General features: G+C 46.4%; 1 protein-coding gene across 1 annotated transcript in view; it reads right to left on the reverse strand.

Moving 5' to 3' along the window:
* Positions 1-25,465, reverse strand: part of ush2a (Usher syndrome 2A (autosomal recessive, mild)) — a 1,262,450-nt gene that overhangs the window by 90,859 nt on the left and 1,146,126 nt on the right. Inside the window, exons 82-83 of the mRNA XM_068045693.1 lie at positions 18,556-18,783; positions 314-1,836 (exon numbers count right to left, since the gene is read on the reverse strand). Coding sequence (XP_067901794.1) covers positions 314-1,836; positions 18,556-18,783 — 1,751 coding nt within the window. The remainder of the gene's footprint in view (positions 1-313; positions 1,837-18,555; positions 18,784-25,465) is intronic.

Below are 25,465 nucleotides of genomic sequence, written 5' to 3' on the forward strand. Positions count from 1 at the left end.
ATCTACTTTTAACACTTTTGTTTCATAGATTTTGCTCTTCGCAAAATAGTGCCTTGAATGTTTATAATTAGTTGAGAATACTTTCAAAATTATTAGAGCTTTTAACTTCTCTCGGGTTGTGTGTTTTCAATTCCTTTTGTTTGCATTGTTTCATGCATTTTCTGTATTGTCTTTCCCTCATTTCCATGATATAATACTGCCTCCATTTGTTTACACTACATATATGGTTTAACAAAATCTGCAGGTTTCTAATACTGGTTAGACCTTGATAACAAACATTATACACCAGATTAACAAAGTGTTTACCACATACCTAGAATATGTTTTTAATCCTGTTAAATTAAAAGATTGACTGATATAAGACGTGTCAGGTGGAGAAAACGTGAAAGCTCTAACATCAGTTGTGGTAAGATCTCGGCAGAATATTGTGTAGTTTACAATCACTCCATTGGTCTGAGCAGGTGGTTGCCAATTTACTATGATGGCACTAGAGGTCCATGCATGTAATTTTGGAGGAGCCATTCCAGAAGGAGCTGAAGGATTAGTCCTGGCTTTGGAAGGATGGCTGATGGTACTTCCTTGGCTATTATTGGCAGCAACAGTGTAACTGTACTCCACACCTGGTGTCAGAGTAAAGTCATGATATCGAGTTTCTAGGCCTACATAAATGAGCATACCATCGCGCCTTAGTTCATAGTTTATGATTTGTCCATTGGGATAGTTTGGTTCCTTCCATGTAACTTCAATAGATTCTGATCCAGTGACCTGTAATTTGGGTTTTACCATGTTAGATGGCGGTGCTTCCATTGTCCAACTATTTACAGATGAGCTGGAAGTACAGCCACCATTAGTGCAGACAATTAAGATGAAAGAGTGCTGTGTATATGGTTTTAGACCAGAAACTACAGTAGTCAGTCCCTGTCCAGAGTAGGTCTGTTCATTATTAACAAGTAATCTATATTCACAAATCTTTCCAGTTTGTGTCACTGATGCTATCCAAGAAGCATTGATCTGTGTTGCACTAATAGTTTGAAGTATTGGAGGGCTCACAAATGCTGGAGCCGTTTCAAGTGTTTGTATTTTAGTAAATTTACTGGTGGAGCAGCCTCCCATTGTACAAGCAATCACTGCATAGCTGTAAACTGTGTATGCGAGCAAGCCTTCATCTGTATAATTAAATGTTAAAGCATCAAAACTGAAAGGAAAAGTAAGTTCATTCCTTTGTAGTCTGTAGGACTGGAGAACACCATTGATTTTTTCTGGTGGAGACCAGGAAATTACTAGCTTATGTGGATTATCTGGTACATGTTGAATTTCAGGAGCAAGAAGGCCAGTCGGTGCACCCTGGCTGGTTTTTACAACCGCCCATGGGCTGTCTGCGTGTCCAACAGAATTCCAACTGCGTACTTTATACTCATATCTTGTCCATGGTATTAATGTGCTATCAATGAATACATATTCATCTTTGCCAGTCTCATATTCTCTGAATACAACCTCCTCATCTAGCAGTAGTTTTCTTTTATCACGGTAGCTTGCAGTTTGTCCACTGTTTTTACGAAAAACATCATACTGAATTATTTTTCCATTTGCATTAAGTGGCTTAATCCACCTCAGTTCAATCTGTGTTGCATTCACTGACTGAATAGCAGGTGGAGGCTGGGAGGTTGGTGGTGCTTCATCTGTCCTTATTTCTTGCGGTGGAAGATGTGTGCAGCCTGCCTTTGTGCAAGCTTCAAGCACTAGTGTGTAGACGGTGTAAGGCTCCAGACGTCTGAATAAGAACTGACGGAACAAACCACTGTACTCCAAATTGCCATCACTATAAATATTGTATGTCTGCAAAACAAATTAATTGTGGCAATATTAGTTACAAGCTTAGATTTTTTTTCAGTGTAGAATAATACAACAAAAATTTTTTCTGGACCCAGTTTCACTGCTTTCCTTGAAATCCCCATTGTTACTTACCACCACCATAGCCACCCTTTAACCAAGGAGAAGGAAAAGCAAAGTTCTCAAACCAATAACTTGCTAAGAGCTATTACAATTTTACTATCAATAAGAATTGAGTTTGACTGACAGTTGGGAATAAGATTGCAACATTGAGTCTAAATGAAAACCCAGTACTATTCCTCTACAACACGTTTTACACTATTGGCCCCTTGGGAAGGAGAAGGGGACGAAATTGCATCTTGGCAGAAGGGCAAAAGCTAGCCCATGTAATACCTCACACAATTTCCTTATTTATTGAAAATCCGCCAATACTTTATCACTCGTTCTGCATTACTTCTGCGGACCAATTTCACTCTATCTCCTTCCCAAAGCAGAAATTGGTAATTTAAAAAAATCATTAGAACATTTCAGTTGAATGTCTGATGAATGGGAAAAGATATGGCCTAAAATAAAAAAGCAAAAAACTGCAGATGCTGGAAATCTGAAACAAAAACAGAAAATTTGGAGCCACTCACAAGTCAGGCAGCATCTGTGCAGTGAACAGATGAGTTAACATTTTGGATTATCAAAGCAGTTTTGATAAAGCATTAACTCATCTGTTCTCTTCACAAATGTTGCCTGACATGCTTAGAGTTACCAGCATTTTTCTATTTTGGTATCAAAAAGCCTAAAACGTTGTTTCCAAAATAAAAATGTTTTTCCGTTCACCTGAAATGTTTTACAATATATCTGATTTAAGACGTACTTAATGGAGCTATCACAGCAATAACAACAACATATAATTGCATAGCATGTTTAATGTAGTAAGATGTCCTACAGCATTTCAGAGGAGCATTATCAAACAAAATTTGACATCGAGCCACAGAAGGAGATATCAGGGCCTATGACTGAAAGCTTGATTGAAAACATGGGTTTTAAGGAGAATCTTAAAGTAGCAAGTGGAGGTAGAGAGTCAAAGAGGCTTAGGGCAGGAATTATAGAGCTTATGGACTTGGCAGCTGAAGTTATGACCACCAATGGTGGAGTGATTAAAATTGGGGATGCGCAAGAGGCCAATATTAGAGATGTTGTGGGGCTGGAAGAAATTGCAGGGATAGGGAGGGGCGAGGCCATTTGAAAACATGGATGAGAATTTTAAAATTATGAACAAACACCTGTCAAAATGATATCATATTTGACACTATCGGGCCAATTCGGTATTTTGGTGCTCCTCGCGGAGACCGGTGCTCACATGGAGCACATCATGGAAAAACATTGGCCCAAGGGCTAGAAAATCACAGGCTGTCCTCATGATGTGTATCCAGTAAACACCACTCACTGCTAAGAGTGTGCGATCGTGCCTTATGTTTGATTTTTCATTATTGATTGATACTTTAATTAAGCTTTAACATGCCATTATTTACAGGGAGGGAGTGGAAAGGGGAGCATCAGCAGCCTGGAAACCCATAAATACCAGAAAGGTGGAGGTCCTGCCAAATTTGACGGCAGGACCTCATTTGAATTTTTTTCTCCATTTGCCGCCAGGCAGCCAGCCAGATTGAGAGGCTGGTTGCTGCCAGGTGAGAAGCCCAGCTGTAGAAGGCTGCGAGGAGAGAGGGAGGGATTGCTGGGGGGTGGTTGGCCGACTGCGCAGAGACATTGAATTGTGGTAGAATTTGATCATTGCTGTGGGGTCAGATATCAGATCCTATCACAGGAGGGGCAGGCACTGGATTGTGGAGGGGATTGGCCAATCGGGGAGAGGCATCAGATTGCAAAGATTCTGTATATCACTGGGGATCGACATGGGAGAGATCACAACAGAAGGTTAGCTTGAGTGGCCAGTGTGTGGAAGCACTCCTGCTCCCCCTGGCCTACAAGCTTTGCTGGAAATGCACTTACTTGCTAGATCTGACAAGTTTTTTGTATTCATTCATAGGATGTGGGTGTCACTGGCAAGGCCAGTATTTATTTTCCATCCCTAATTGCCCTTGAGAAGGTGGTGGCGAGCTGCCTTCCTGAACCAGTTGGTGAAGGTACAGCCGCAGTTAGGGAGGGGTTCCAGGACTTTGACTCAACAATGATGAAGGAGCAGCAATAATTTTTGCAAGTGAAGATGGTATGTGACTTGGAGGGCAACTTGCAAGTAGTGGTGTTCCCATGTGCCTGCTGCCTTTGTCCTTCTAGACGTTAGAATTAGCAGGTTTGGGAGGTGTTGTTGAAGAAGCCTTGGTAGTGCAACATGTAGATAGTATATGCTGCAGACATGGTGAGCCGGTGGTGGAGGGAGTGAATGTTTAAGGTGGTGGACAGGGTGGCCATCACGAAGGTTGCTTTGCCCTGGATGGTGTCAAGCTTCTTGAGTGTTGTTGGACCTGCACTCAACCAGGCAATTGGGATTCTATCACACTCCAGACTTGTGCCTTGTAGATGATAGAAAGGCTTTGGAAAGTCAGGAGGTGAGTCACTCTTGTAGCTACATTATTTATGTGGCTTATCCATTTAAGTTTCTGATCAATGGTGACTCCTAGGATGTTTATGGTGGAAGATTCGCCAATGGTAATGCCATTGAATGTTAAGTATAGATAGTTAGACCCTCTCTTGTTGGAGATGGTCATTGCTTTCCACTTGTGTAGCAAAAATGTTACTTGCCACTTTTCAAGCTGAATGTTGTCCAGGTCTTGCTGCATGCAGGCACAGTCTGCTTCAGTATCTGAGAAGTTGCAAATGTAACTGAACACTGTGCAATCCATCAGCGAAGAGCCTCACCTCTGACCTTATGACTGAGAGAAGGTTGTTGATGAAAATGGTTGAGCCTATGGCACTGCCCCGAGGAATTTCTGCAGCAATCTCCTGGGGCTGAGATGATTGGCCTCCAATGACCACAACCATCTTTCTTTATGCTGGTATGACTCCAACCAATGGAGACTTTGTACCCTGATTGCCACTGACTTCAATTCTTAGTAGGGCTCTTTGATGCCACACTCAGTCAAAGGCTGCCTTCGTGTCAAGGGCAGTCACTCTCACCTTACCTCTGGAATTCAGCTTTTTTGTCCATGTTTGGACAAATGCTGTAATGAGATCTGGAGTCGAGTGGGCCTTTTGAGAATTGGTGAGCATGTTATTTGTGAATAGATGCCACTTAATTCACACCTCCCTTTAGCCCCCTACTGTCCCAAACAATGGGTAATGAGGCCCACAGACTTTAAATCCACATGGCTGCTAAAATCTCAGGCATGCAGCCTCATTAATATATTCTAATTACCAGCACTTCTCTCAAGAGCAGGTTACTCGCTCACATTCCTCCACCGCTGCCACCATGTAATAAGAAGCTTTTTTATGTTGTCTGATGCAACATAAATGAGATGCATGAAGTTCAGTTTGTTGAAGATCTCAAAGAGGTTTATTAAACAGCGAACAAGTTTTTTAAAAAATTCGTTCCTGGGATGTGGGAGTTGCTGGCTAGGCCAGCATTTGTTGCCCATCCCTAATTGCCCTTGAGAAGGTGGTGGTGAGCTGCCTCTTGAACTGCCCTAGTCCATATGGGGTAAGTACACCTACAGTGCAGTTAGGAAGGGAGTTCCAGGATTTTGACCCAGCGACAGTGAAGAAACAGCGATATAGTGCCAAGTCAGGTGGTGTGTGACTTGGAGGGGAACGTGGTGGTGTTCCTATGCATCTGCTGCCCTTGTCCTTCTAGGTGGTAGAGATTGTGGCCTTGGAAGGTGCTATCTAAGGAGCCTTGGTTCAGTGCTGCAGTGCATCTTGTAGATGATACACACTGCTGCCACTGTGTGTCGGCGGTGGAGGAAGTGAATGTTTGTGGATGGTGTGCCAATCAAGCGGGCTGCTTTGTCCTGGATGGTGTTGAGCTTCTTGAGTATTGGAGCTGCACCCATCCAGGCAAGTGGAGAGTATTTCATCACACTCCTGACTTGTGCCTTGTAGATGGTGGACAGGCTTAGGGGAATCAGGAGGTGTGTTACTCGCCACGGGATTCCTAGCCTCTGACCTGCTCTTCTATCCATGGTATTCACATGGTTACTCCAGTTCGGTTTCTGGTCAATAGTAACCCCTAGGATGTTGATAGTGGGGGATTCAGCGATTGTAATGTCATTGAATGTCCAGGGGAGATGGTTAGATTCTCTCTTGTTGGAGATGGTCATTGCCTGGCACTTGTGTGGCACGAATGTTACTTCCACTTATCAGCCCAAGCCTGGATATTGTCCAGGTCTTGCTGCATTTCGACACGGGCTGCTTCAGTATCTAAGAAGTTGCGAATGGTGCTGAACATTGCACAATCATCAGCAAATATCCCAACTTCTGACCTTATGATTGAAGGAAGGTCATTGATAAAGCAGCTGATGATGGTTGGGCCTGGGACACTACCCTGAGGAACTCCTGCAGTGATGTCCTGGAGCTGAGATAATTAACCTCCAACAACCACAACTATCTTCCTTTGTGCTAGGTACGACTCCAACCAGCGGAGAGTTTCCCCCCCTGATTCCCATTGACTTCAGTTTTGCTAGGGCTCCTGGATGCCATACTCGATGCTGCATTGATGTCAAGGGCAGTCATTCGCACCTCACCTCTGGAGTTCAGCTCTTTTGTCCGTAATTGAACCAAGGCTGTAATGAGGTCAGGAGCTGAGTGGCCCTGGTGGAACCCAAACTGACAGTCAGTGAGCAGGTTATTGCTCAGCAAGTGCCGCTTGATAGCACTGTCGACGACACCTTCCATCACTTTACTGATGATTGAGAGTGGGCTGATGGGGCAGTAATTGGCCGGGTTGGACTTGTCCTGCTTTTGTGTACAGGACATACCTGGGCAATTTTTAACATTTCCGGGTAGATGCCAGTGTTGTAGCTGTACTGGAACAGCTTTGCTCGGGGCGCGGCAAGTTCTGGAGCACAGGTCTTCAGTACTATTGCCGGAATGTTGTCAGGGCCCATAGCCCTTGTAGTATCTAGTGCCTTCAGTCGTTTCTGAGGGCAGAAACTGAGTGAATCGAATTGGCTGAAGACTGGCATCCGTGATGCTGGGGACTTCAGGAGGAGGCCGTGATGGATCATCAACCCGGCACTTCTGGCTGAAGATTGTTGCAAATGTTTCAGCCTTATCTTTTGCACTGATGTACTGGGCTCCCCGCTCATTGATGATGGGGATATTTGTGGAGCCATCTCCTCCAGTTAGTTGTTTAATTGTCCACCACCCTTCACGACTGGAAATGGCAGGACTGCAGAGTTTAGATCTGATCCATTGGTTATAGGATCGCTTAACACTGTCTATCACATGATGCTGACTCTGTTTGGCACGCAAGTAGTCCTCGGTTTTAGCTTCACCCAGTTGACACCTGATTTTGAGTTATGCCTGGTGCGGCTTCTGGCATGCCATCCTGCACTCTTCACGTATAGGGCTGAATTTTACCGGACCCTCAACGCCGCAGATCGTGGCATGGGGGCCGATAAAATGTTGTGGGGAGAGGCCCGCCTCGAGCCACAACATCGAGACGGGCCCGCCACATTTTACCAGCGGCGGCGGGACCTTGGTGCGGCCCCCCACCCCGCACGGCGGCGGCACCACTATCAGCATATGGTAATGATTACTTACCTATGTTGGTTATGCAGCCCGCCGCCTCTCCACTGACACTGCCAGAATTTTAGTTGAACGGGTGGCCGGCAGGTCCTCACTCTGCATAATGGAAGGGATTCTAAAGGGAGAAGGGAGGGGGGGATACACAGGGGTCGCATTCTGCATTCTGAAAGGGAGGGGGTCTGGGATTACTGGAGGGAAAGCTGTGCTGACATGAAGGGAGGTACCATGTACCAACCCTCCGTTAACAGTGTACACTCTGTGTTTGTGAGGGGGCAATGGCACACTAGGCACGCTGTGGGGAGGGTGCCAGAAATGACAGGAGCATTAAGGTTATAATGGATGGTGGGGGCAATCGATTCAGCTGGCAGGATCTTGATGTGGTTATGTTGTGCCACTTTGAGTGTTGGCCAAGATGGGCAATGTCATGGCATGCCACATAGTTGATCCAGGAAAGCAGCTGATGTACCCGTCAACACCAATCCATGCCCTGTTAGGGACCTTCGAATACAGACAGGGTTCAACTTTATCACATGGAAATAGGTATGGTTCATCCTACAGTGTGTGATCCTCTGCCCATGAGGATTTGTATGCGCCAGAGGCAATATCAACAGGCAGGTGTGATCCACATAGAGGCCCCGGGTCATGAGCAGCAACCCCCAAGGGGAGCTCGCCATTACGGTTGCTGTGCATCTACAGGTCCCACATGACATGCCATCGGATGTTAGAGCACCAGTGTCAGAGGAGATTGTTCATATAGAGAGGGTGGTGACACGTCTCTATGCCCTGCTCAAGGATGACCTGCAGCCCATGGGCTCCGGTGGACATCCCATGCCTTTGTTCCTCATAGTGGCAATGGTTCTCAAGCCCGATGCCTCTGCAGCCTTTTAGGGGTCACACAGAGACCTTAGTGGGGTCACACAGTCAGCAGTGCACCGCTACATCAGGGAGGTCACCAATATCCTGCACCGGAGAGCCAGTGAGGATGTCCGCTTCAGGACGGACTCTCACAGCCAGGCCCAGAGGGCCATTGGTTCTGGCACCCTTGCTTGAGAACCATAGGTTGCAATGTTCATAGACTGCACTCATGTGGCCATCAGGCCTACTGCCAGGTTATCGCCTGCAGATGTCACCATTAAAGGAGCCCTCTCAATCTAGGTGAAGCTGGTATGTGATCACCACAGATGCTTGCAGTGAATGTGTGACTGCTTCTCAGGAAGCTGCCATGCCACCTGGGTCTTGCACAGTCCCAACTGCCACTGCTGTTCAGTGAACTGGCTCAAATGGAGGGGTGGTTTCTTGGAGATAAGGGCTATCCTTTGCAGACATGGCTCCCAACACCAGTGAGAGACTCCACCACTGCTGCAGAGCAGAGATACAACGCCAGCCACTGAGCTATATGAGTCACCATTGAGCAGCAGATCGGCATGCTGAAAGAGCACCTCCAATGCTGGATGGATAGGGTGATGCCCTGTACTGCGGGCCAAAAAGGCCGGCTCCTTTCTTTACTGCTCTGCACAGCTACGCACCCAATAGGCCTGGCAATGATGAGGAGAGACGTCAACAGGATTCCTCCTCGGATTATGAGGACGCTGAGGACCTACAATATGATACACTCATGGGAAGGCAGATGGCATGCAGGCTCTACATGCAGGGTTAGCAGTGAGCTAGGGATATATGGCAGTGGCTTATCAGACAAAGGCTCTCTACTCCATAGTATCCAACATGAGTTTTGCAAGCCACACATCACCCTCGCTCACCTGCTGTGCACCAGTCCACATCTGCAGCATCCCTGTGTAAACCATTAGAGGCAGCAGCTGACTGAGCCAATGTCCACGTCACTGCATCCGTGGAGACGCTCATATGTAATGGTGGCATGACAATGATGTTATTGCATACATTGGCTCTTCTGAAGGGCCAATGATGCAAAGGGATGTGACATTGGCGCTACATGCTGGCACACATCATTCACACAGAGAAAAGGACACACATGTTGGCGAGGAACATTTAGTGAAAGACGTATTTATATTGCTGTAACTCCTGTGCATTTCCATCTGTGTCAGTGTGTTCTCTGTAAACCTCTGTAATACCTTTTATAGTCTATTTAAGTCTCACGTCCTGGAATGTGCAAAATTAAGATTATTCACCTAGGTGTGGTACGCCTACAAGAAGGAATGTTACACTTGAGTGGAAGAAGAGGATCACAACTTCACAGGACACTGGGACACAGCAGAGTAAGTATGTGGCAACAAAGCAGAAAGTGCTGGGGTAACTCAGCAGGTCAAGTAGCATCAGTGGAGAGAGAAGCAGAGTTAACTTTCAGGTCTGTGAACTTGGACAAGTTAACTCTGCTTCTCTCTCCACAGATGCTGCCTGACCTGCTGGATTTCTGCAGGACTTTCTGCTTTGCTGCCAGATTGACAGCAGCCCCACTGTTCATCAGCCAGTTAAGGATTTCTTTGACAGCTGTCAGGAAGCAGGTGCTGGGACACTTAAAATAGGGCCTCAGCACCTGCTGCACAGCTGTCAAAGGGTTCCTCACTGCGCCGAATGTCCCGCCTCTCCCCACGTGATATTGGGGGCTCTGTGGCAGCCGCTAAATGCGGGTACTGCGCTGAGTTCAAAGAGCGCCGTCACAGATGGCGGCGCCCCAATAAAATTCAGCCCATACAGTGCAGAGCTATCTATTTACAGGACTTGCCTCTTGGTGTTACAGTAGCAGAGTGACTTTGACTCTGAGTCACTCAGAGATTGTTCATGGTGGGTTGGGGTCAGGTTTCCCATTTTTATGAATTTAATCCCCGATTTCTTGCCTCCCCTGCCAGGGGGATATGGGGTTAAAAGTCCCTCCACAGAATGCTGCAAATTTTGAATCTCAAACTTGTCAATGTGTACGCTGAACTACAGTGAATGTTCACATAATGCTTTTGATTCAATAACTATTTCTTTGATTGTAACTGAAGTTAAACTCAGAGCTCTCTCTGCAAACAATGGACAGAATTTTCCCAACCCCATGGAAGTGGCTTTGGAGGTGGGGGAAGTGGAGAGGCTGGGAGATCTAGAAAAATAGGTGTTGGACTGGCTCCCTAACATCTTCCCGCCTCCTTGTGCATTTCCCAGAGTCAGGAGTGCAGCAGTAACAGCAGAAGGTTAAGGCAATTATTGCTGTAATGATCCAGCATTTCTCGAATGGACTGCAATTTTGCTAAAGGCGCATCGAGCCCCCGCTTTGTCTGCAGCTTGCCTACTCACAGGAGCCGAGAGTAGAGCGGGAGGTCAGAGAGCCATGAGATGAATACGAAGTTTGAACTGTGAAAGACCAAACCAGTAATCCTCAGGTCATCCACCTGCAAATGGTTGTGCCTCACCTGCAGACGGATCTCCCAGATAGTGCTGGGCAGGTGGGACTGACTGCCATTCGCACCATCATTATCGCGCCTTCATCTTGTGCTGCCCTCTCCAGCTCCATTCAGATCAGCAACACACAGCCTTCAAGCTGGGGCTGCCAACTGCCCTTTGATTCAGGCACTTTGATTGGCCCTCCTGCCTCTGCAGCCCTTATGGACAGCGAACACAGAGGCGGCCTACTAACTATCCGCCTCCTGCAAAATCAAACTGGCAGGTAAACTACTGAAACACGGGGTCCGGACCCAGAAATGATCCTGACATCAGGTTCTCGACGCTCACGGCAAAATTCAGCACAAGGAGTGTTTCTTACAACAGACTGCAGCCTAGAGGTTATTGTTGGTGATCTGAATGTGTAATGTGCACGTATAAATTCCTGTTTCTTGAATGATACAGAGGCATTTTCCCTTTTAAACTAAATGATTAATGCCTCTATTAAACTGGTGGACAGAGGAATATCATATGTAAACAGTTAACAATCACCTCTACTATTGCCAACAGTACTTTCTCGGCTTACATGTATAAAAGAAGATTGACTTTCTGAATCTGAGTGTTTTTTATAGCAGGAATGGAGCGAATGTGCTTAAAAAGTACAATTAGTAGAGTCAATCAGTGAGCAGAGATAGTGGGCGAAAATTTGGTTTACCCTGGTTTTTGGGCATGGGAACCACGATTCATGACCAGCCCTCACCGGTTCCATTGAAGATTCAATCCAGCATGTAATTTTGTGCTGGGCACCACATTATCATGATTGTAGGATGGGGCCAAGCGCCTGCTGGCTGTCTGGCCGCAGAGAGTGGGGGCCTAACAGTGTGCAAGGCTAGCATGTGTTGCAGTTAACCTCGAACTCTGTAAGGCAAAATGTCCCTTCTAGAGGAGAGCTGAACTACCATATTGAAGGCTGACAAAGTGATTTTGGAACACAGAAGGTCAAGAAAATTGGTGTACCAGGCAAGGAAGAGAGCACCATGATTATTGACGCCATGTTCAACGCACTAGTGACCCAGGTGGAGTCCAGGAGAGAGGCCATGTTTCTGCCAGGTGGTGGGGGGAGTGGGGTGAACAGGAGGCCCTCATGCAGCAGCCTTTGAAGGGAATGGGAGTATGTGGCAAGGGAGGTGAATCACTAGAGCCTGGCCCCAAGGACCTGGCAGCAGTGCAGCAAAAAGTTTAATGACCTCACATGCGTTGTCAAGGTCAGTGAATGCATCCTCAAGTGATATGGCATACCCACTACATCATCAACATCTCAAGCTGATGAATGCACCACATAGCCATCTTTCACCCAGCAGTACTCATTAGCACTCAGGACTCATGTTTAATATTCAGATCCTCCAATTCACACATCTTCCAAAATGCTAGCCTCTCACTGCCTTGACAGCTTCTCAGCTGTGGCAGGCACATCACCCAAACAGAGTGCAACACAAGCACTGAAATTCTGCCTCTCTCTTGCAGAACAAGGTTGCCCAGAACAGCAGGGAGATCCAGAGAACAAACGTTGAATTTCTGTAAGGGTTCTACCAAACATCTGCTGTAACCTCAATGGTAGATCTGCAGAAACCCTGAAGAAATGGTGTGAACAACATTTACACTGTTTCGCTGTGGATCTTCTGCCAGACTTATGGTGGACAATCGATACAACTCCATCAGGAAATAACAGCAATAATGTCAAACATTTTAAAATATCCCAGCTATTTTCTTTGAATGCATTTCAGAATTTCATTCAGGGGCTTTCATAAAGCTGCACACCTCGTAGATAGCCGACATTTTCGGGGGTCCCACTCAGCAGGGAGAAACGCAACCGAAAATTGCCCAAGGAAATAGGTTCAGAACTAATTCCAATTTGTAGGGATAAGGTTATTTAAATACTTGAGGTAGGCCCGTGCCTGTAAGGAAGCTTCAGAGGAGCCTGCCCTGCGAGGAGAAAGGGAGCAGCATCATGCTCTTCGGAGGCTGGGAGAACCGAAGAAGCACCACATTAAAAATATGTATTTTCCTAGAGCTTACAGGCATTTTTGGAAAGGTACTCAATTTCAGAGCAGATTAATTACCTCTTTTTAGTTCAGTCCCAGGTTTTTACTAGGTACTGAACAAAAGTTTCACCAGCTGCCAGTTAATAAGGCTATAAGTCGAGGAATTCCCATGATAGGGGCTGGATTTTAAGAGCCCGCCGGCCCGCGCAGGCTGCTTGCCAAAAAGCTGCAGCAATCTCAAGCGCGGTGGCTCATTTAAATAGCCAGGGTGGCCCACACCCCCACCACCACCACCAATCTCGTGGAGGGAGCAGGCTGTCAGTCCCTGGCAATGGCGTCAGCTGCCTATGCGCAGGCACAGGTGCCATTTTTAAAGGGCAGCCAGCCCTACCACTCAATTAAAATTTTTTAACTCCTACCCCCAAAATTAAATAAATGAATTTTGAATGCCCCTTTCCCACCCACCCCATAACAATTACAATAACTATTTGTCCTTCTCTCCCAAAACACATCCCTCGCCCCTCCTCAAACTGCACAAAGTTTAAGGTTCAATCCTTCCCACCATCCCCTACAGCCATTACGTATATTTGACCCCATCCCCCCGCACCCCCGCACTGACAAACCTATCTCTTCCCCCCTCCCCACTATTGTGGCACTGCATTTCCCCAGATGGGGATCTGAAGTAGCGGGAGTGCCGGCTGCCGTGCCGAAGATTGCGGGGAGCCCTCAAGATCGCAGGTAAGTCTATTTAAATTTAATAATTTTATTCATTTGAATATTTAAATTGTGATCCCATTGCCCAGTGGCAGGGTTGCCATGGATCCTCACCACCACTGGGCAGATCGGGCTAGGCCCTCACGGAATTGAGGTCCATGTGGGCCTCATCTGGAATCACCTTTAGGTTCCCCCCCACCACGGAATCCAATGCCTGGGGGAGAATTAAATACAGACCTGGATGTGCAAAACCCTCGGACACACTTCCAATATACAGGGAGGAAGCTGGTTAATAGATCTTTGTGCACCTCCCCCCATACCAAATTTTGGAGTATATTTTAAATGGAAAGGAAACCTAGGTTTAACCCCAGATTCTGGCCCGGCCTAGCAGAGGAGGGGGTGCCTCCGCCATGTCGTGAGGTTGCCCAGTAATACAAGGTGCCCTCCCTGCGGGCTTGCGGGGGTGTCCCCCTCCATGGGCAATCTATAGCCCACGGAGGACCCCCGCCAGGAAAAGTTCCACCTCCTTGGACCCCCCCTTCCCTTGCACTACATGCCCACTCTTCCACCCTGCCATCACCAGGGCCTTCCAGACTGGCCCTGGCGACCCCGCCTCACTTACCTGAGACCTAGTTCTCCAGTGCTGGGCCTGGGTCTATGACCTCTGCAGTACCGGGAGCATCCACTGCTCCCTGTGGTGCTGCCGATACTGCTGAGCTGCAAGCCCTGTGATTGGTCAACAGCTCTTGGAGGCGGGATCCCCGTCTTTAAAGGGTTGGGGATCCTGGCCCCAGCCATCTAAGTGCCAGAACAATGCAAGATCGCGCTAGGTGTAGGGGGTGGGGGGGGCTCGGAAAGGCTGAGTTGCCGGGAGCCCTGCCGCCACCACAAAATCAAACCCATGTGATTTTGCCTGACTACATAAGATGGCATTTTGAAAAAACTGCAAGAAAAGATGTCTTAAGCTCCCTGATGGTCCAGATCTGACAAAGAGGTTTACCTGAAGGTGTAGTTTTTCCACTTAGGCCTAAATAATCTCCTGGGCAAAGCAAAAAGAGGACATTTGAGTGGGAGAATCTCATGCCCAAAATGCAGCCTGTCCAACTTTCTGTCCATTTAAATTAATGGATGGAAAATTGGACATGCTCCACTTCAGGCATATCTGATTTTTCTCTATGTATTCTGCCGAAAAAATTATTTATACCTGAATGCGAATGGAACATCAATTCTGAAATGCTAACCCATTGTTCCTCTTTACAGATGCTAACTGACTTGCTGTATTGGTTGAATTTTCACTTCGAAAATAGGAGTTGGGACTGTTTCAGGATCCTGGGGAAACAGTCACTCTTTGGGATTTTGACCGGGGCGCCCCCTTAATTGGTATGGGGATATTCCCTGTCCAATTTAGGGCGGTGGGCAGGCTCTTGAAGCTGGAGAGTAAATCTGAAGCCTTCAAGCTTGGGAGGAGCAGTAGCCTGCAATAGAGGGTAAGTAACTGAGAAGGCGCTTCAACCTGGATGTGTCCCCTCACCAACTTTTTTAAAAGTTAAAGAAAAAAGAGAAAAAGCAGCCTGGCCACCACTGTGGCTTTCGTTGGGTGGGGGAGGACTTTGGCTGCACCCACACCCGAGGAGACAGGGAGGGCTTGTAGCCCTGGCTGGAGTGCTGGCAACCTGGCCTGCCACGGGGTGCATGCCACCAGGCAGTTAAATTGCCCCCCTTCGCGTCGGGAAACTGGAGGCCAAATCCCAGTCCGCCTCCTTTACCCAGGTTATCAAGGCTCTTAATAAGCCTAATTGGCTGCCGGCCTTGTGGGGCAAGTAGCCCTGCTGGCCCCGAACCCATCTGGGCAAAAATGTCCAGAGCTGGAAATGGGGTCAGGAAACCGGCATGTCGGCCAATGTCAGTATTTTTGAGCCCCGTCAGGCCTTCATTCCAAGCTTCTGCGGGGCCTGAAAATTCAGCCCTTTATTTCCAACATTTTGCATTTTAGTTAATTCATGGTAAAGTTCAGCATGCATTGAATCACTGATATACTCAAAATGTTGGATCAGTTAATTTTTACTCAAAATGTTTCCCATGCAAATGTGCAGAGATTTGCCAATAGGGCACTACAGATTTTGCTGCATGGTAAGAATTGTACATTTGATTTAAATGAATTGTTAATATATGTTCTTGCCTCTAAGATCTTTTCCCTAAGATACTTTCACATTTTTTAACTCCAGATGATTAACTAATCTGTTTTAATTGTTAATTTCTGTCCCCCAACACTATGCCAACAATCCTATTTAACTATTCAACTGATCAGTAGACCCATTCAACCGCCTCCAGCATTCTCCCTCTACCTGGACCCCTCCCCCTGGCCTCTTACCCGCTCTTGATCTTTTCATTGAAAACTGTCGACGCGACATTGGTCATCTTAATTTCTCTGCCCACCTCACTCACTCTAACCTGTCCCCCTCTGAACTTGAGGCACTCCGTTCTCTCAGGTCTAACCCTGACATGGTCATCAAACCTGCAGACAAGGGTGGTGCTGTTGTTGTATGGCAAACCGACCTCTACCTTGCAGAGGTTCAGCGCCAACTCTCAGACACTTCTTCCTACCTCCCTCTGGACCATGACCCCACCACCGAACATCAAGCTACTGTCCACAGGACTGTCACTGACCTCATCTCCTCTGGAGATCTTCCCTCGACAGCTTCCAACCTCATAGTCCCACAACCCTGGACAGCCCGCTTCTCCCTCCTTCCCAAAATCCACAAACAGGACTGTCCCGGCAGACCCATTGTGTCAGCCTGCTCCTGCCCCACTGAACTTATTTCTTCCTAACTTGACTCTATCTTTTCTCCGCTGGTCCAGTCTCTTCCCACCTACATCCGTGACTCTTCTGATACCCTACGTCATTTTGACAATTTCCAGTTTCCTGGCCCCAACCGCCTCCTCTTCGCTATGGACATCCAATCTCTCTACACCTCCATCCCCCACCAGGACGGTTTGAGGGCTCTCCGTTTCTTCCTTGAACAGAGGCTCAACTAGTCCCCATCCACCACCACCCTCCTCCGCCTGGCTGAACTTGTTCTCACATTGAACAACTTCTCCTTCAACTCCACTCACTTCCTTCAAGTAATAGGTTGCAATGGGTAGCCGCATGGGTCCTAGTTATGCCTGTCTTTTTGTGGGATCTGTCGAACACTCCTTGTTCCAGTCCTACTCAGGCCCCCTCCCCCAACTCTCTTTCCGATACATTGATGACTGTATCGGTGCCGTTTACTGCTCCCGCCCCGAACTGGAAAACTTTATCAACTTTGCTTCTAATTTCCACCCTTCTCTCACCTTTGCATGGTCCATCTCTGACACTTCCCTTCCCTTCCTCGACTTCTCTATCTCTATCTCCATCTCTGGTGATAGGCTCTCTACTAATATCCATTATAAGCCTACTGACTCCCAAAGCTACCTCGACTACACTTCTTCCCAGCCTGCCTCCTGTAAGGACTCCATTCCATTCTCCCAGTTTCTCCGTCTCCGACGCATCTGCTCTGATGATGCTACCTTCCATGACAGCGCTTCTGATATGTCTTCCTTTTTCCTCAAATGAGGATTCCCCCCCACTGTGGTTGACAGGGCCCTCAACCGTGTCCGGCCCATTTCCCGCACCTCTACCCTCACCCCTTTCCCTCCCTCCCAGACCCGCGACAGGGTTCTCCTTGTCCTCACTTTCCACCCCATCAGCCTCCATATCCAAAGGATCATCCTCCACCATTTCCGCCACCTCCAGCGTGATGCCACTACCAAACGCATCTTCCCCTCCCTTCCCCTGTCAGCATTCCGAAGGGATCGTTCCCTTCGTGACACCCTGGTCCACTGCTCCATTACCCCCACCACCTGCAATAGCAGGAGGTGTAATACCTGCCCATTTACCTCCTCTCTCCTCACTATCCCAGGCCCCAAATACTCCTTTCAGGTGAAGCAGTGACTTACTCGTACTCCTTTCAAAGTAGTATACTGTATTCGCTGCTCACAATGTGGTCTCCTCTCCACTGGGGAGACCAAACGCAGACTGGGTGAACGCATTGCGGAACACCTCCGCTCAGTCCGCAAGCAGGACCCTGAGCTTCCGGTTGCTTGCCATTTCAACACTACCCCCCCTGCTCTCATGCTGACATCTCTGTCCTGGGATTGCTGCAGTGTTCCAGTGAACATCAACGCAAGCTCGAGGAACAGCATCTCATTTACCGATTAGGCACACTACAGCCTGCCGGACTGAACATTGAGTTCAATAATTTCAGAGCATGACGGGCCCTCCATTTTACTTTTATTTTCCTTTTTTTTCCCTTTTTTATATATATATATATTTTTTTGTGTTTATTTTATTTTATTTCATCTTCGTTTGTTCAGTTTGCTTACCCACTGTCTTTTTTCATGTTTGTTCTTGCGGCTGTTCAATTTTCAGTCCATTAACACCCTATCTGTACTAATGCTTTGTCTTTCAACACACCATAAACATATTGTTTGCCTTTGCTCCATGACCTTCTGGTCAGCTATTCTGTGACCTTGTTCTACTTACACCTTCTCCTTTGTTATCTCTTGCCCCACCCCCACTTTACTTGCTTATAACCTTTTACATTTCTAATATTTGCTAGTTCTGAAGAAGGGTCACTGACCTGAAATGTTAACTCTGCTTCTCTCTCCACAGATGCTGCCAGACCTGCTGAGTATTTCCAGCATTTTTTGTTTTTATTTCAGATTTCCAGCATCTGCAGTATTTTGATTTTAATCCTATTTAACTATATATTTTTACTAAAATTCACCTCCATAGTGTCACTTTAAGTTAAATAAGATTGACACTGACACTGTTTTACCATTATCCCCATGACCCAACAAAGCTTGTGCACATCTAGACATTAAAGGGAATCAGAGTAGCTCAAGTCTTAAATTATCTTACCTTGATTATTCCATTTGGGTTAGTGGGTTCTGACCACTTCAGAAACAGTTCACGGCCATTTTCTCTCTTCTCAACAGTGAAATTGCTGAGTCCACCGGGTGATGCTTCCAGGGTGCGTGCAGAAGTCCATGGACTTGACACTTGCCCAGCTTTATTTATGGCAAGCACGTGAAAATTATAGATGGTGAATGGCTTTAATCCAAACACGTGAGCCTGGCTGCTTGTACCCTACAAGAAAAATCAGCATCAACAAACAATAGCTAAGGAAAACTGATTGCATTTTTGAATATTATTGCAACTGAGTATTTTTGCATGTAAATGAAATCATACAAGATAATAATTTTGCAATTTATTCTGGGAATGCTATGATTTTATGGTTATAATGTGGTGTTGTGACATTCACCTGCTGGAACATAAAGAATTTCAGCTTGTCATGTGATGGGAAGTCTGCTTAATTTTAAAAGATGCAAGGGTCACCCTTTGGTTAAAAGATGACAGTATTTAAGAATGTAGAAATAAGAAAATAAAACAACCTCATGTAGCCTGTAACTGCCTGGGTATGACTTCATCTCTTTCACCCAGCTTGGAATCTGCATTTGTTTAATTAGTTCTGTATGGCTGAATTTTGTTGGGGTAGCGGGGGCCCCGACACTGGGCCAGAAAGCCAGGAGCAACCCCACTTTGGCTGTTTGGGGGACCCTTGGCTACATTCTCGGCCCAGCCGGCAGTTCATCAGCTGCCATTGCGGCTGCCGCTCTTTAAATGATGGGAGCTCGACCCCAAGAATGGCCAGCCAATCGGAGGGCTGGCAGCTCTTCATTCTCAGCAGCGCCACCGGAGGCAGTGGCCACTGTTGGGGCTGCACCCAGTCGAGAGGACGCATCGCTGAACGCAGCCCTTGGAACAAGATTTGTGGTATCGGGGGTTGCCAAGTGAGGCAGGCCCTGGAGAGGAGTGGGGGGTGGAAGTGAGAGTGGGGGGGGAGCTGTTGCCACCGGTGGTGGGGGGGGGGGAGGGGGCGGGCAGCCATTACCATCAGGGGCTCCTCTGTGGACCACAGAATGCCCAATTAGGATCCACCCCACCCCCACATGAGCCCGCAGGGAGGTCGCCAGGGTTCACCACGTGGGCTCCTCATGCAGTGGAGGTCCCACCCATCCCTGGTAAAATGCCAGCAGTGGCAGGAAGAGGCCCTTAATTTGGCTACTTAAGTGGTATAATTGGCCTCTAGGCGGAAGTGCCGTCCACATCTTCCCTGCCGCTGACAGAATGTCATTGCGGCGGAATGGCAACAGGTACTCCGCACCCCCGCCTTTCCTCGCAATTTTACAGGCATCCCACCTCCTGGCCCGTCTCTAGAAGGCTGGTAAAATCCAGCCTGAAATTTTCATTTCACAGAAAAAAAATCTAATTTCCGGGATTTCTCATACATCAAGAAACTTATACTGCTCATTAACAACAACTTGCTGTTCCCTCAATGGCACAGCGGGTTTAGGCAGATGAGATGTAGAAACCATGAATTACTTAGGTTTGATTTTTTTTGTGTTAAACGAACTGACTTCAGCCAAGACAATGGTAAAGATATGACAACTGGCCTCAGTAAAGGCCTGCTCGGGTCTGCAAATGAGACCCGGCCCGAGCCCGACAGAACTACATCAGACCCCGAGCCTGACCCAGCCCGAGTCCTTCCATTTTTTCCCGCACCCAACCCGACCCGACCATCAGTTAACTTACCTTCCGTTTTTCATTTTGTTCCTTACCTCCACAAGCTTAAAATAACCTTTAAAGTCCAAAAAGTAAATTAACATTAAAGTCATTTACCTAAGGTGGTGATAGAGCGTGTCTGATCTGGCCCAACCTGATCTGAGCCCAAATGCCGGACCTGGAAGTGCGACCCAACCCGAACCCGACAATTGTCATCAGGTCCTGTCAGGTTTGGGTCGGATAGCAGGCCTTTAGGCCTCAGTGCCATTGTGTGAGGAAGAAGTCTATGAGCCAGGGTTTTCTGATTTAAACAATAAAACCACAAATACTGCTGATGCTGGAAATCTGACATAAAAATAGAATATGCTCGAAACACTCAACAGTGCAGACAGCATCTCTGAAGAAAGGAAAATGACTAACATTTCAAGGGCACAAATTTCAGATGTATAGTGCCTGTTTTTGGCCTTGAAAGGCCAACATGGCATCTGAGCGCAGGTGTACACACCTGGTGTGAGTTGTGCCGGACGCTGGAAGTATGAAGAGTAGGCAGATCATGTCATCGCTCAGTGTATAACGCTGATTTGAAGACTGCACTGCCATTTTGGAGTTCAACTCAGCAGCTAATGCCACCTTTTAATCACATACAGCTGAACACACATTCAGCAGCAGGAAGAACCTCCCACCAGCGCAACTGAAAGAGATCATCAATTTCTTTCAGGTTAGTTGCTGATTGATTTTTACTGGCTCCTCCATGTGGGTAAGGACATGCAGGCGTACCTGTCCCCCATCTCTGTTTGTGTGCCACCTTGTCCTGCAAGAGTGAGGGATGGGTGTCAGTGAGAGTAGTGCAATCTGTTTAGGTGATGTGGTTGTCATGTGTGAATAGCTGGCAGTGTGTGCAAACTGTGGATGTGAGGGCTTGCAGCAGTGTTAAGTGTGAGGGTGAGGTGAAGTTATGAATGTTAGATATGAGTCCTGATTGAGGGTGTGGTGCATTGAGCAGGTCTGAAGCTAGTGATGCAGTTGGTGGAATGCATTTGAAGATGCATTCACTGACCTTGACCACTCATGTGAAGTCATTGAAAGTTTTGTGGCACAGTATCCAGATCCTCAGGACCTGACTCCTGACATTGACTGCCATGGCTATCTGCTCCCCTTGCCTTCTTAGAGTTTGTCTGAAGGGCCTCCCGACCTCCTACGGTTAGAGCACATCTCTCCTCCTCTGCAGCTCCTGGGCCAAGGCCTCCAGTGAAGCATCGGAAAATCTTGGAACATGCTCTCTCCCATTGTGTTCCAGTCTTGTGTCTTTGCCAGGTCAGTTGTAGATTGACTTCTGCTGCCCGTTTCAGCCGCAATGGGCCTCTCCTTTAAGAGTTTCAGGCTGGATTTAAGTAGTGCAGGCTAGCTTTAACTGGTGCTAGCTTCTCACAATTTTGGGCTCCCTGCAGTCGCCGAACAGCAAAGTTCATGCTGGTTGCGTGCTGCAATTATGCTAATGAGCAGGCAGCATGAAGTTGGCATAATGCCTGCATCAGAAGCCATGGGCGCAGTTTAATCACGTGTCGCAATCCTTGTGCCCAGTTTTGGGGGTTATTGAATTTCGCGGCCCAGGTCTTATGACAGCTTTTTTTAAAAACTGGAAGATATTACAGAGGAACAGTTTATAGAAGGAACAGAGCAAGGGAAAAAGAGACCAGCAGAAAACATAATTACCCCAGATACAAGGAAAGAAAAAGAAAATCTTATTAGGTGGCGAACAGGAGATAATTGAATTGACTTAAGTCAGAACAGCATAAGACAAAGGAAGGCATGATGAGAGAAGTTAGAGAAATTAATGATATAGATGAGACCCAGAGGGTGTGTGAACAGTCAATGGAGAAGGGAAAGAAAGCATGGAAAAACTGGCAAAGTGGAGCATGCTCCAGTGGCCCAGGTGTTTGGTAGAAGAAAAAGGCAGGTAAAGACTAGGGTTGCAGACTACGCTGACCACGCACTGATAGGGTGTCCCCAGGCCAGTCACCAAACCACAACCATTCCCAGAACTGCTGGTACTATATTATCAACGCTTGCTTTCAGCGAGAAAATAGTCACTTGGTTGAGCTAGCAGAAGTTTGTGTCACTTGTGGAACTGCACCTCAGCAAGCAGTTAGTGCCTTCAGGAGAAGAATAGGAACCGGGAAATGAGAAACAATTATTTTAAAAAACAATAACTTGCATGTGACTATCATTCTGTTCGTATTTTTCTACATGAAGATACACGCATCTGTTTTGTATTCATTTCAACCTGGATATGCAGGATAAATGGATAAAAGCTGACAATTCACTCACATATGGTGCTGCATGTTTCAAACACACCTCTGGGCCAATTCCTGTAAGATGTAAGTAGGGCAAATTAACTACCCACTACAGCAGAAGGTTCAAGAGAAAGATAACTGCTGATGGTGAAGGAGGATTTTATTTTCTATTTAGTTCTCAAGAGCGTAGAATCACACATATATTATGAAGCCACTGTACATTTTTATTGCATGATACTGTGAGATAACTACAATAAAACATCTTAGAATAATTTTACTTGCAATATAAGCAATACTTAGGAGTTGAGACATTTTGCTTGTTACTAGACTTTGGGGATCAGTTGGGTCAGGTGATAAGATGAAAGGCCCTGCCAACTAGTAATCAGGGCGATTTTAACTCAACCTGCCCAGGAGACACTGGATGGGTGGGCAGTTAAAACTGCCTACTCTAGAGACACTGGGAGTTGATGGTTTTCAATTTTAACCTGATCAGCTGAGCAGGCAATAAGGAAGCACACCCAAAGCTGGCGGGGCCTGTCTTTGCATATGCATGTTGCCTCCTGATGACATCATTAGATGGTCTGTAGGTTTTCCTTCAGGTGAAAACAATGGGGAAGAGAATCAAGACATGAAGAGGCCCCAAAATATATATTTCTTTTTATTTTTCTTGTGTGGCCAGGAGAAACAGGAGTGGCCCACACAGGAAAGCTTAGGTTTTCACTGCCACAGTCTTTCCCCCCTCCTAATCGCAAGAGCTCAGCAAGATGGTCTTGGCAGCCGAATCCGTTACCTGCCTGGTCTCAGCAGTCAGTCTCCAGGCTGTGCAATTTTCTGCTGCTTCCCTAGAATTACAATTCTCTGGGCTTTGTTTCTGGAGCAGCACATAAGTTTCTAACATACACTAGTAGGTATCTGCCAAAAACTGGCTTGCAGTTAAAATCAGACCTATTATGTCAGTCATGTTCATTGTCATTCACTGTCAGTGGCTGTGGTGTTGCACTGGGATAGGTAAGTTTATGCCAAGTAAGCCTTCTTGGTATTTCTCCTTTTTCAGGTGGAGACTGAACATACACTCTTTCTAATTGGGACTTTTTAAAATGCATCCTTTTGTGGAATGTGGGCATCACTGGCAAGGCCAGCATTTGTTGCCCATCCCTAATTGCCCTTGACAATGAAGTGGCTTGTTAGGCCATTTTAGAGAGCACTTAAGAATCAACCACATTTCTGTGGGTTTGGAGTCATATGTAGGCTAAACCAGGCAAGGACAGCAGATTTCCTTCCTTAAAGGGCACTAGTGAACCAGATGGGTTTTTACAACAATTGATGATAGTGTCATGAAACTATTACTGAGACTTGTTTTTAATTCCTGATTTTCATTAATTAATTGAATTTAAACTCCAACAGCTACTATGTGGGATTTGAAGCTATGTCCCCAGGGCATTATCCATAGGCCTCAGGGTTATTAGTGCAATGATATTACCACTATGCCACCATCTCCCATGATCCATGATTGCTTCAAGTACATATTTGCTGTGGGGAGGATTGCACTTTGCTGCAGAGAAGTGATGCACTTTCTTGAAGTTATTGGCTGACGCTGTTATATCTTGCTCATTGTGAGTAGTTGGTCTCACTCTCCAGTGCACAGACCCAGAAACCACTGGGTTGGGTCCTCTGGAATTGCAAGATTGAGCATGGTCTTTATGATCTCCTGAACTGACTGATTTTAGGGACATGACTGGAATGGCAAGGTTTATTTTCTGTAGGAGCCAGCATGTGGGGGTAAGGCCAGCCAGAAAATGTTGAATTTTGACACTTGGTACATGTCTAACATTTAAAATCTGCTACAAAACAAAACAATTTATCATGGTACAGTTACAGATATTTTAAATATAAAAATAAAAGCAGTGCTAGTAACCTCAATATAAATTTATAAGATCCACTTCCTATAATTCAATATCCAATTGGGAAGTTTACTTTAAAATTGTCCTCTTTGGGGATCAAAGCTACTTGTAGGGTATAGACCTCACCAATGAGTCCCACATGTGCACTTGTGGAGGCCAGGATGCCTCATATCTCTTGGTATTGTGGCTGTCACTGATACACTGGGGCAATTTTAACAACTCGCTGGGTGAGAAATGGAGAGGTTCAGTTTGTCCACTGAAGTCAATGAAGAGTAAAATTGGTGGGGTGTAAAACGCCTGAAATGAAACAGTGGGTTAAATTTAAATTACACCTCAACTGTGTCACCACCCTGAGACTGAAGTGAGAATACCTACTGAGAGAGTCCCTGCTGCTGGCCCCAACCCCAGCATCACATTTGCCTTATAAGGGGCAGATGCAAGTTCCACCCCTTACAAAACAATGCATAAACCGATAGATACAACAGAGACCCTGCCCCCCCAGCACCACACTTGTCTTTCAAGGGGCAAATACGAGTTCCAGCCCTTACAAGACAATGCATAAATTGATACAGTGGAGACCCAACATAATTGGGTCTCTCCCATTTCCTTGAGGATTCCACTAGCTTCTCGCTGAGGTTATGATGAAAGGCTAGTCAAACTTCCATTGAAATTTGCAGCCTGAGTATCTAAAGTTGGTTCCTAACCACATGGAGGAGTAGTACTCCTATTTTGGTGTCGCCATGTTCAGTGTGAGAGATATCCCCTCAGTTTTAGAGTAACTGAGCTTATAATCAGAATCACCCAAGTTCTCTGATGTCCCACTCTACAGGTAGCTTGTTCATTTGAAGAACTGAATATTGCATTTTCTGTTTTATATCCTGCCCAATTTTACTCTCCTTTCATTTTGAGATACGTTGGAAAGTGAGATGGTTGGGCAGGTTACGTACAGTCGTACATCATCAGAATACTATAATATTTTGTGTTCATTCATTCCTGCCAAAACCCAGTGGA

The sequence above is a fragment of the Heterodontus francisci genome, chromosome 13 (assembly GCF_036365525.1).
Source record: "Heterodontus francisci isolate sHetFra1 chromosome 13, sHetFra1.hap1, whole genome shotgun sequence".
Taxonomy (NCBI): domain Eukaryota; kingdom Metazoa; phylum Chordata; class Chondrichthyes; order Heterodontiformes; family Heterodontidae; genus Heterodontus; species Heterodontus francisci.